The 12,533-nt window shown below is 45.9% G+C and overlaps 1 protein-coding gene across 16 annotated transcripts in view; it reads left to right on the top strand.

Annotated features, from left to right (window-relative positions):
- The window catches only part of Rimbp2 (RIMS binding protein 2), a 247,665-nt gene that overhangs the window by 195,655 nt on the left and 39,477 nt on the right, over positions 1–12,533 (top strand). For all 16 annotated transcript variants that reach the window (XM_045156310.1, XM_045156309.1, XM_045156316.1 and 13 more), the window contains 5 exons: positions 984–1,188; positions 3,782–3,918; positions 4,833–4,909; positions 6,565–6,674; positions 8,974–9,789. In XM_045156310.1, coding sequence (XP_045012245.1) covers positions 984–1,188; positions 3,782–3,918; positions 4,833–4,909; positions 6,565–6,674; positions 8,974–9,789 — 1,345 coding nt within the window. The remainder of the gene's footprint in view (positions 1–983; positions 1,189–3,781; positions 3,919–4,832; positions 4,910–6,564; positions 6,675–8,973; positions 9,790–12,533) is intronic.

Raw genomic sequence — 12,533 nt, forward strand, 5'->3', positions numbered from 1 at the left:
TTTCAAGAAACAGGAAACTCACACACCAGATGCCCCTCTTTTAGCAAACATTTACTGAGAATTAACCATGGGCTATGTATAGCCGCTAACCAGGAAGCAGAGGCTGGGAGCTTAGAAACTGTGACAGAGGAGACAAAACAATCATCAGGGCACCTGTAGCAAGCTGGGTGGGTGAGTACCCTTGGAAGGGTAGAGTGCAGGGCAAGAGGAGGGTAGAGCCCTTGGAACACCTCCTCCAGGACTCTCCTCCTCTGACTAGTCACAAACTTGAAACAGGAGGGGCAGGGAGAGGGCGCTTTGGTTTTGTACACGAGCTACAATAGTGAGACAGCCATAGTGGCCAGGAAGCCAACAAAGACCAGAGATCTCCCAAGCCAGTTTCTATGTAGCCCAGGCCTGATCTGACCGAGGAGGGAGCTTGTGGCTGCTTTTTTTTTTATGTGTGTCCCCATGGAGGTTTTGGTCCTTCCCCAAGTTTCCAATGTGTCTTTGTGATTGGGAAAATGGCAGTAGTATTGTTAACCTAGTCCAGCAAGTAGAAAATCCCTCATATTGCTGAAAATCAAGTTTTTTGGAGGTTCTGCAGTCCTAGAGAATGGATGCTCAGTCAGGAAGCAGGGGTTAGCATTTGAGTCCCCAGTCAGAGCTGTATCACAGCCTTGCAATTCACATTTCAAACAACTGTGGCAAGGTGTGCCAACCACAAAGTGCCCAGGCTACATACTGAGCCAATAATGATCTGCAGTTGGCTGGGAACTGAGGGATCTCAGATTTCTTGGCACCTGCAGTCTCACAATGGCCAACAGCCAGGCTGCATGTGAAACTGAGCCATCAGATACTGCTGTCTTATGGAGGTGGAGGCAGCCCCTCCCAAACACACACGCACACAGTACATGTGCACACGTGCACATACAACCCCACATTCACACACATCCCCACCACCAAATACCACTGCTGACCCCTGTCCTGCCTCTGCTGTGAAGTCCAAGGTCCGTGAGCTGGAAGAAAAATGCCGTGTTCAGAGTGAGCAGTTCAATCTGCTGTCCCAGGACCTGGAGAAATTCCGGCAGCACACTGGGAACATTGACCTGCTGGGCAGCAGTTTGGTGGCCTCACTAGATGTTCCCTCAGCCCCCAGAAAGCCTTTTCCACAGTTCATGAATGGACTAGCCACCTCCATTGGCAAAGGTAAGATGAACATGTCCCTGCTCAATGGAGGCAATGTGGGGGGTGGTCTTAAAGGGAAGTTATATAACAACTGCTGGCCAAGGGTGTGGGAGCCCACCATAGCAGATATTAAGGTAGCACAGGCTACTGTTCACTCACAGAATGGCTTGGATGCTCTTGCTCCTCTGACAAGGTTTTGCTACATAATCCAGGTTGGCTTTAAACTTGTGATACCCCTGCTTCAGCCTCCTGAGTGCTGGGGTTATAGATGTGCACCACTGTAATTGGGTTCTGGGGTGCTTTCTGGAACCCAAGTCCTGAGTTCATATCTGCAAACTAACCAAACAATTGGCAATTTCAGATACAATAAATGATTATTTTTTCAAGGTAGGGTCTCACTCTAGCCCAGGCCAACCTGGAATTCACTATGTAGTCTCAGGGTGGCCTCAAACTCATAGTAATCCTCCTACCTCTGCCTCCTGAGTGGTGGGATTAAAGGCGTGTGCCACCACGCCCAGCTACAAGAAATGACTTTTTAAAAATTTTTTTGTTTTATGTCTATTTATTTATTTGAAAGTGACAGACAGAGAAAGAGGCAGAGAGAGAGACAGTGAGAGAGAATGGGCACGCCAGGGCCTCCAGCCACTGCAAATGAACTCCAGATGCGTGTGCCCCCTTGTGCATCTGGCTAACATGGGTCCCGGGGAATTGAGCCTTGAACCAGGGTCCTTAGGCTTCACAGGCAAGCACTTAACCGCTAAGCCATCTCTCCAGCCCGGAAATGACTTTTAAATACCACACTGGGGAGGTAAGGGAAGATAGAGTTGGGAGAAGAGTGGTACACCAACTGGAGCCCAGGAGCCCATGTAACCGAACATGGATCTTAGGGGGAAAAAAAAAAAACCATGAGAAGGGATTTTAAAAACATGTGTTTTCAAGGATGATCAAATGTGAAAACAGTAATAATAGGAAAAAATGTCTCTTTCCACCCCACTCTTTCTTACCCATCAGAAGACCCCTGTCCCCCCTCCCCGCAAAAAAAAAAAAGTTGCTGAAGCTCTGGAGAGGGAAAATGGCCCACTTTCTCTGTGTATCCAAGGGGTAAAGGATTTGCACCATCCCACCTGGACAAACCTATGCCAAGTGTCACGGCCAATCTACCTGGACTTAGAGGAGACCCACCCATACCTGGGCAGGATGCACTTGGGAGAGAAATCTAATTGGTTGAGCTGGGCAAACACCAAATCCCAAGACTGGCACAGGTGGAGCAAGCTGAGATAGGCATGGTGTGACCTCCCAAGGCCCCTGTCTTTAAGAACCACCCTTGTCCTGCCTAATTAATTGCCTACTCTGGCAAACCCCCACTGCTACAACATCTGTCTTCTGGTAGCTTTGTGAGGATGTCATGGTATCCTTAGGCGCAATACAGTGGCTGCTGTTTGTAGGCTCATTTTATAGTAAAGGGTAACTGAGACACTTGAGTGGGGTCACACAGCTCATGGAGGACCATGGGATGGGGAATTAGGAGTCTGTTCCAGTAACTACTGAACGAGGTTTGCTGGCCCAGTGCTCCATTGGTCTGGATTGTTCATTTCTCTGCTGCTGCCCCTTCTTACCCCACTATTGACAGTATAGCTCCCCAGGACAATGATGAGGAGGAGGTGAATGGTCATCCTCATCCCCCATCTCTGCTTGGGACATGAAGTAGGAGCAGGTGACTTGACATTGCCAGTGTATGCATGACAGACTCATGTCTGGACTGCAGTCAAAACACCACAGGTGTGGAACTTCCTTGGAGTAGCCCTGAGGCTAAACAGGCTGTATGCCCAGCCCTGTCTACCTGGCTACAGAATTGATTCTTATTTGGGCATGTTGTCTTATGCCTATAATCCAGCATTTGAAAGGTTGAAGTAGGAGGATTGTTGCTACTTTCAGAACAGCCTAAACTATGGTCTCAAAAAAAAAAAAAAACAACTTGATTTTGTGTGTTTGTATAATTTATGAGAATTGATTGACAGACCTCACTTTGGATTTCCATAAAGATAGTTTCCAACTTTCTCCTAGTTCTTATCAGAATAGATTAGTATTTTCTGGTGTTGTTTTTTATTATGAAAACGAGGCAGCACTGCTTTAATCTCAGAAGCATTATCTCTGAGGCTCATGCTTTGCAGAGAGCAGGTGAAGTCTGGTCATGGCCCTGAGAAAGGGACGAGGGGTAGAACTGGAGTAGTAGATGCTCTTCTGGTTACTTACCAAGCATTGAATGCACCCAGGAGGTGTTTAAGGTACCAAGACCAGAAAGAACATGGCTCTGTGGGAGGAGGTGTCCCTGGATGGTGGGCAGGACAGAGTAAGTGAGCTGATAGGCCTCAAAGTGGTGTCTGACTCAGACAGATGCATGCAGACAGACAGTGAGGTGGAAAGAGGTGGTGGCTGTTCTAGATAGGGTGGTTGGGCTAGGCAGCCATGAGAGCTGAAGGAGGAAATAGCAAAGCCAGCTTCCTTTCTTCCCATATGCAGCTTCCTGTATTCTCTCCCTCCTACAGGAGTTTTACAGTGTTCTAACCTGACCACCTTTCTCCTTCCTCTAAACCATACCGATGTTCCTTACCAGGTCCTGAGGGCCCCACTGGACACAACTCTGTGGTTAGTGACTATATTGTGCTGCCCAGGGACAAGCTGGAGCCTCCGTGTGTCAAGCCTACCTTCTTATTGCGATCTGGAAGCCCAATATGCAGATTTGAGTGCGACGTGAGTCCTACCCAGCCACCCGTGTCCTCTCTGTGCAAAAGGATGCCAATAGTCCCACTGTGTCCTTTCCTTTCTTGTTCTTCCCCTCTCTCCTCTCCACTTGAGTCTCCCCTCACTTCCATCAGTTCCCTGTACTCCTCCTTACTGACTCTCTGTGTCTCAGGATTTGGGGACCTGCTGTTGACAAGCAGAGAGACCTTTGTTCTTGTGGAGATGGCAAGCCAGCAATGGGGAACACAGTACCCATTCAGAAGTTATTTATTTATGTATTATTTTTATTTTATGAGTGTGTATGCATGAGAGTGTGGCAAGGTGCATGTGTGGAGGTTAGAGGATAACTGGGTGTTGTTCCTCAGGAATTCCATATACCTTTTTGAGACAGGGTCTCTCATTGTCTTGGAGCTCACCAATTAGGCTAGACTCTGTGGCCAGTGAGCTCCAGGGATTCTCCTTTCTCCTCTTTCTTAGTACTAGGATTAGAGGTGTGTATACCATGCTTGGAATTTTTATGTAGGTTCTGGGGATGAAACTTAGGTTCGCATGCTTGTAAGGCAAGTACTTTACCCATTGAGCAATCTCCCCACTGCTCCCCTATCCCCAGGCAGCATTTAGACAGCCAGGTCCTAGCCATGGACAAATTATCCAGCCCTGTGACACTGAGGGGCTTGTACAGGCCAGGAGGGCCTTTCTCAGATGCCTTTTAGGCATTGGTGGTGCTATATTGGTGAGAAATATCCAGAGGAGTTTGGGTAGTTGTAGTGGAGCTGGGAGGTGGGGAGATGGGTATTGTTTGGGGGCCTAGGTCAGCATCCATCTTTGAGTAAGTCCCATGGGAAGTGCTGGAGGGCTTCAAGGTAGGAACAGTGTGGTTTGATTTGCTGTGCAGGATGTTTCCCCAATTGTGTCTCTCCCAGATGGACAATGACCAGAATTCCAACACCTCAAAGCAGAGTGGCTCCGCGAAGGTGCACCTATGCGTTGCCCGCTACAGGTAGGAACTCAGCTTCCCCGTGGGCATGGTATTCTGGGGGCAGAAGAGAAGGGTCCAAGCTGGAAAGGTTCTGCTCCCACCCCTAGTCTCCAGCACTGCCGATCCTTGGAGTCTCAGGATGACCACACAGATGCTTGCTCTCTCTCAGCTCTGAAAGCAGGAGTGTGAACCAACATTCTCCATAGCCATGGTTGGGAGGTCTCTGGGGAAGGGTCCTGGGTTCCTTCTGGATTCTGGTGGTCCCAGGTACTCCTTGTCTGATGGCCACATTACTGTAGTCTCTGCCTTTGTCTCCCAAGCCACTGAGTTTCACACAATAATGTCCAACTAGGCCATTGTGACCATCTCTTACATGCATAAATACCTGTTTGCAGATGAGGTCACATTCATAAGATCAGGAGTAGGGCTCGAGCAGTTATTTTGGGAAACACCATTCAACCTGAACGGGTGGCAAACACCGCCACAGAGGGAAGCAGTGCCCATATCCCCAAACCCAGTCCCCATCCTCTGTAGTGGTATCAGGATTCTAGACAACACACCCTAGAAGTATATTCTCGGTGTGCATATCATTGACCAAACAAATACATTTCTAGGATTTATCTTTAAAATATGTTTGCAAAGGCATTTGATACAATACTGAATATGTTAGTCAAGGGTTAGAAACAATATTAATGTTCAATATCAGGAAAATGGTTCAATAAAGTATGGTGAGCAGGATGCCATATGTCTACTAAGTAGACATGGCAGAATATTTCATGAGGTATGTAGCATACAGAATACTAGGGCTGAGGAGATGGGTCAATTAGCAAAGTGTGACTCACAAGTATGAGAACCAGAAGCACTATAATGACAATGCCAGGTACTTGACAATTCCAGGCCTGGGGAGGTAGACACAGGAAGCTCCCTGGGGCTCACTGGCAAGCCAGTCTATTCTCATCCCTGGCCAGTGAGATATCTCCATAAAGGTGGATGGCACCTGAGGGATGGCATCTGAGGTAGTCTCTGGCTTCCACATGTATGCACAAGTGCACACACACATGCATAAAAAGAGGAAAGTAGTATGCTACATTATTACTAAGTGAAAAATAAATTGTTAAGTAGTATTTATGCTATGGTTTTCCCTTAGCTAGGTGTTTAAAACAGTAGGTTTGCCGAGCATGGTGGCACACACCTTTAATCCCAGCACTCGGGAGGCAGAGGTAGGAGGATTACCATGAGTTTGAGGCCATCCTGAGACTACAAAATGAATTCCAGATCAGCCTGAGCTAGAGTGAGACCCTACCTGAAAAAACAAAAACAAAACAACAACAACAAAACAAACAAAGAGAACAGCAGTAGTGTTCCTTTTCTTCCTAAACAGTCTGTTTTCTTCCTAAGTTTTGTCATTAATTCATAAATGTGTAATTTTGGTAGAAGAGATAGATGTGAGCAAATCATAATTATGTCTTTGGAGCAAAGTGGTCTGAGCAGATAGTTGCTGCAGAATTACCTTTGTGCTTAAGTTAAGTAAGTGAACCAGCAGAGGTTCACAAAGACCTCAACAGACTGGAACTATTGTGTGGTTTTGTGAGGAGCAGTGTGCCAGGTTAGCAGCTATAGGGCCTGACAGGAGTTCCTGTCTATGGCCACTAATGTGTGAACTCTGCTTCTTCCAGTTACAATCCCTTCGATGGACCCAATGAAAACCCAGAAGCTGAGCTTCCTCTCACAGCAGGAAAATACCTCTATGTCTATGGAGACATGGATGAGGATGGGTTCTATGAAGGTCTGTGTGAGATGTGGCTGTGGTTGGTAGAGATTGGCTGGTCCATGCAGTGGATAAGCATGTCTGGGTACTGGGAGAATTATCAGGTTTCCAAATCACTCTGGGCTACTGGACCTCTGCTCTGTTCCTCTCCCTCTACTCCCCCGAGGTCCTGAGGTTCCCACTGTAGTGGGGCGATGATGATCATGATAATGATGATGATGGCTATGGTGACAGTGATATCAATACCCCAGATGTCTCCTCTCTATCTATGGAGAACCAATGGACATCTAGCCCCACAGATGTTCAAGTCTTTTATATAGAATGGTCTAGTGTTTGCATATAACCTACACTGTCCTCCTGTGTGCTGTAACTCATCTCTAGATGGCTATGACATTCTCACAATGAAGTACTATGTCAATAGCAGTTAGATTGTGGCTTAGAGAATGACAGTAAGAACAGCTTTGTACATGTTAAGTATGGATGTGTTCATGTCAATTACCCTATCAACCATCAGCTTTCTAATTGTAGGTGTGAGCTATCCATTTCAACCAGCTGTGGCTCTGTACAGATGGAATCTGGTTTTCTGGGCACGAGGGACATTTTCTCAGAGTGCACAGGGGCAACAATGCTCACTTCCCAAGTCTTTACTTACAGGAGGCCAGGTTGCCTCTGTGACATTGCCTGGCAACTGGGTGTCCCTTCCACACACAGCCCTGAGGTTCTGGATATGGCCAACCATGTCTCACCCATGTTCATGGATCTCCAGCCCAGCTGTAAGATAACCTTGTAAAGGTCTCTGAAACTTTCCAACCACACTTTGCACCCACCCAAAGACTTCAGGGACCTCAAAGTAGATTGTAAAACTCAGGGACTTATGTTTACTCTTTGTGCCTCAGTTTCCCCAATGATGGAATGGCTATAGCACAGGATCCACTTCTCAGAGTGACTGTGAGAATGAATGGGGTGATAGGAAATGTTCAGAGCCTGGCACCAAATTATTTCTCAGTAAATGTAACATACCACTGTCACCACCATCACTATTTATCACCTCCATCACCATTGTTATGATCATCACCACAGGCATTCCCTTCTCACGCCAGAACCAGTGTGTTTTTAGACTGTCCTTGGGGCAAAGGGTTGACTGCCTAGAGGTCAGAATGGGCATCTGAGTCATTTATTTCTGTTAGAATCCAGGACTGATCAAATGGCTGGCTTGCCCTCTGTGGGTCATATTACAGATTCCTTGAGCCAGGGTATCTCCTGGGAGCAGAATCCAGTGATCAGGATGGTCTTGGTCTCCTAGGCTCACCTGGCCTCTCTTGGGGGTCTGCTGTGATGAGTGGGGAGATGATGACTTTTTGGCTCTGTGCTGGATGTGATCCAAGCCACAAAATCTTCAAAGTACCTCTGAGTACTATTCTGGGCACCTCTACCATTAGGAGCCCTTTGAGCCTCATCAATGAAGGAACATCAAAAACTTAGCCTGCTACACAGAAAAGAGGTCCCTACAGTGACCTTCACAACTGCAGAGACAATTTTCATAGCATTTACTTCTGTCAGTCAACTTAGAGATAGTTATGATAACCAAGAGATAATCTATGATAATAATTAGATTATTTCATTTTCTATCAGATAACACTGGTGTGTCCCTGAGGTGCTCCTGATGATTTGCAAGGAGCAGAGAAATAACTTTACTTCCTGTTCATAGGGTCACTTGATCAAAAATGATAGTAATGTTTATTTTTTAATATTCCGAGGCCACAAATTTGACATTGTTGTTTGTCATAGCATTTTTGGCATACCTACTATGTGCCATATCACCCCAGAGGTGGGCATTCAGTCAACATGAGCCCCTTGCCCACATCAAACAGCTTCCTAGTTGTTGGGAGCAGCCATGGTATTCACCTAGATAAGAAAACGTGGTTGCAGGGCTGGAGAGATGGGTTAGCAGTTATGGCGTTTGCCTGCAAAGCCAAAGGATTCCTGTTTGATTCTCCAAGACCCACATAAGTCAGATGCACAAGGGGCTCACACATCTGCAGTGGCTGGAGGCCCTCGTGCACCCATTCTCTCTCTCCCCCCCCCTTTTTCTCTCTCTCAAATAAATAAAATATATTAAAAAAGAAAAAAGAAAATGTGGTTGCCCCAGATTCTGATGGCCTTTATGAAAGTAACCAAACTTTGTGATGAAGGAGGAAATAGAGGTGACATGGGAGTGAACGCCTTGTGGAGCTATCAGGGAAATGCAGTGTGTCTGTATGGCATGGCCCAGGGCCTTGTGGGACAGTTGACTGATGCTTGCTCTTGTACCCAACAGGAGAGCTACTGGATGGGCAGAGGGGCTTGGTCCCCTCCAACTTTGTGGATTTTATCCAAGACAATGAGTCTCGGTTGGCCAGTACTCTAGGGAGTGAGCAGGACCAGAACTTTCTCAATCATTCCAGCAGCCTTGGCCTGGAGAGAGGAACCATCCTTGACCTCCACTCGCCACCTCACATGGGCTCAGGCATCACAGACGACGGTGGGGGAACACTGGGTGTGAGCATTGACGACATTGGAGAAGACATCGTGCCTTATCCTAGGAAAATCACCCTTATAAAACAGCTCGCCAAAAGTGTCATTGTGGGCTGGGAGCCCCCTGCTGTGCCACCTGGCTGGGGTACTGTGAGCAGCTACAATGTCCTAGTGGACAAAGAGACTCGCCTGAGTCTTGCCCTGGGCAGGAGAACCAAGGCACTCATCGAGAAGCTCAACACAGCTGCCTGTACATACCGCATCTCTGTGCAGTGCATCACGAGCCGCGGGAGCTCAGATGAACTGCAGTGCACACTGCTGGTGGGCAAGGACGTGGTGGTAGCGCCTTCCCAGCTACGTGTAGACAATATCACACAGATCTCAGCCCAGCTGTCCTGGCTGCCCACCAATAGTAACTATAGCCACGTCATCTTCCTCAATGAGGAGGAACTAGACATTGTGAAGGCTGCCAGGTACAAGTATCAGTTCTTCAACCTCAGGCCAAACATGGCCTATAAGGTCAAGGTTCTGGCCCAGCCCCACCAAATGCCCTGGCAGCTGCCACTGGAGCAGAGGGAGAAGAAGGAGGCCTGCGTGGAGTTCTCTACATTGCCTGCAGGTGAGCTGCGGCGGCAAGGGAATTCTTAAGGGAGGACACTAGAGGTTACTTTGTATGGGTGGGGACAGGTATAAAGACGAGCATAAGGACATTGGTCTATATTTTTCTTATAATGTCCTTTGGTTTTGGTTCCAGGCTGTGCTGGACTTAGAAATCTCTTAGTGTCTGTGAGTCATTTGGGGTATGTTATTTCTCTTTAACGTTCAATGGTCCCACTGAAACCATGTGGACCAGTTGTTTACTTTTCAGACTTATAAATTATATGTTTTTTTAAAGATTTATTTTCATTTATTTATGAGAGGGAGAGAAACAGAGAGAGAGTAAGAGAGAGAGAGAATGGGTGTGCCAGGGCCTCTAGCCACTGCAAACGAACTCCAGAGGCATGGGCCACCATGTGCATCTGGCTTATGTGGGACCTGGAGAATCGAACCTAGGTCCTTAGGCTTTAACTGCTAAGCCATCTCTCCAGCCCAAACTATATGTTTAATGAATTTAATACATAAGGGTTATTTAAGTTCTCTATGCCTCTTTTGTCAGTCTTGGTAAGTAGTTTCTCAAGGAATTTCCCCATCTCATCTGCATTACGTAATTTATCACAAGATTATTTGTGGCATTATTATATTATTCTCACAAATGTCTTTAGATGTATAGTCATGTCTCATTGATTTCCTATTGGCAATTTATGTTTTATCCTTTTTCTGATTGGATTTATAATTTGTTTATTATTATTATTATTTTAATTAATTAATTATTTATTTGAGAGCGACAGACACGGAGAGAAAGACAGGTAGAGGGAGAGAGAGAGAATGGGCGCGCCAGGCCTTCCAGCCTCTGCAAACGAACTCCAGACGCATGCACCCCCTTGTGCATCTGGCTAACGTGGAACCTGGGGAACCGAGCCTCGAACCAGGGTCCCTAGGTTTCACAGGCAAGACCGCTAAGCCATCTCTCCAGCCCTTGTTTATTATTTTATTAGCTGGGGTTTCAGCTGTGGAAGTGTGATGGGTAGTTTATCTTCTTGGGTCTCACTACCTTCTGAGAAAGAAAAACAGATTCTCCAATGGATAGTGAAGTCAGCACAGGTTAAATAGGATAAGCATTATTAATTCAGGGAGAATTTGATGGATGTAGGCCCTCTTTTAGCCAAAGACTAGTTGGAGCTTGACATTGGAGAACACAATTTTTTGTCTCCATAGGATAACAACCTAGTTCCCACATCCAGATATAGGTTCTTAACCACTAGTTTTAGATAGGGTATGGTGATACCTTCAGAAATGTTCTTTTGCTGAAGATATGTTTGGATATCTGAGGCCTGCTGCCATTCCATATAAATTTTAAGATCCTGGTTTTTATCTTTGTAAAGAATGATGTTATAATTTTTATTGGTATTGTATTAAATCTTTATAGTGCTTTTGTAGAATTGCCATTTTCTTTTTTTTTAATTTTTTTTTGTTCATTTTTTATTTATTTACTTGAGAGCAACAGACACAGAGAGAAAGACAGATAGAGGGAGGGAGAGAGAATGGGCGCGCCAGGGCTTCCAGCCACTGCAAACGAACTCCAGACGCGTGCGCCCCCTTGTGCATCTGGCTAACGTGGGACCTGGGGAACCGAACCTCAAACCGGGGTCCATAGGCTTCATAGGCGAGCGCTTAACCGCTAAGCCATCTCTCTAGCCCCATGAATTGCCATTTTCACTATGTTAATTCTACCTATCCAGCAGCATGAGAGGTTTCCCCATCTTCTTGAGTCCTCTTCAGTTTCTTTCCAAGTGTTTTTAATGTTTTCATTATATAGATCATTTGCATCCTTGGTTAGTGTTATTCCAAGGTATTTAATTTTTTGTTGCTATTGAAAATGGGATAGTCTCACTGATTTCTTTCTCTGTATAATTGTCCTTTGCATACAGAAAGTCTACTTATTTTTGTGCATTGATTTTGTATTCTGCCACTTTACTGAAGGAATTAATCACCTTTAGAAGTTTTGAGATGGAGGCTTTCAGGTCACTTATGTATAGGATCATGTGAAAACTGTAACTTTTGGCTTGGTTGAGTTTCTAATTTTCATTTTATATCATGTTTTTTTGGGGGGGGGTTCGAGGTAGGGTCTCACTCTAGCCCAGGCTGACCTGGAATTCACTATGGAGTCTCAGGGTGGCCTCAAACTCATGGCAATCCTTCTACCTCTGCCTCCCGAGTGCTGGGATTAAAGGCGTGCGCCACCACGCCTGGCTTATATCATGTTTTTTTTTTTAATTATTTTTTGTTCATTTATTTATTTATTTATTTGAGAGCGACAGACATAGAGAGAAAGACAGATGGAGGGAGAGAGAGAGAATGGGCGCGCCAGGGCTTCCAGCCTCTGCAAATGAACTCCAGACGCGTGCGCCCCCTTGTGCATCTGGCTAACGTGGGACCTGGGGAACCGAGCCTCGAACCAGGGTCCTTAGGCTTCACAGGCAAGCACTTAACTGCTAAGCCATCTCTCCAGCCCTTATATCATGTTTTTAAAAATATTTTTTATTCTTTTCCTTCCATTTATTTGGTGGTTTTTTAAAATTTCCTGACAACATTATACTTACAGATAATAAACCATGGTAAGTCCCTTCCCTCCCCCATGTTCTCCTTCACAATTCCACTCTCCATCATATCACATCCTTCTCCCCATTAGTCTATCTTTTATTTTGATGTCATCATCTTTTTTCTCCTGTTATGAGGGTCTTGTGAAGTTATTGCTAAGCACTG

The sequence above is a fragment of the Jaculus jaculus genome, chromosome 8, assembly GCF_020740685.1.
Source record: "Jaculus jaculus isolate mJacJac1 chromosome 8, mJacJac1.mat.Y.cur, whole genome shotgun sequence".
NCBI classification, from domain to species: Eukaryota; Metazoa; Chordata; class Mammalia; order Rodentia; family Dipodidae; genus Jaculus; species Jaculus jaculus.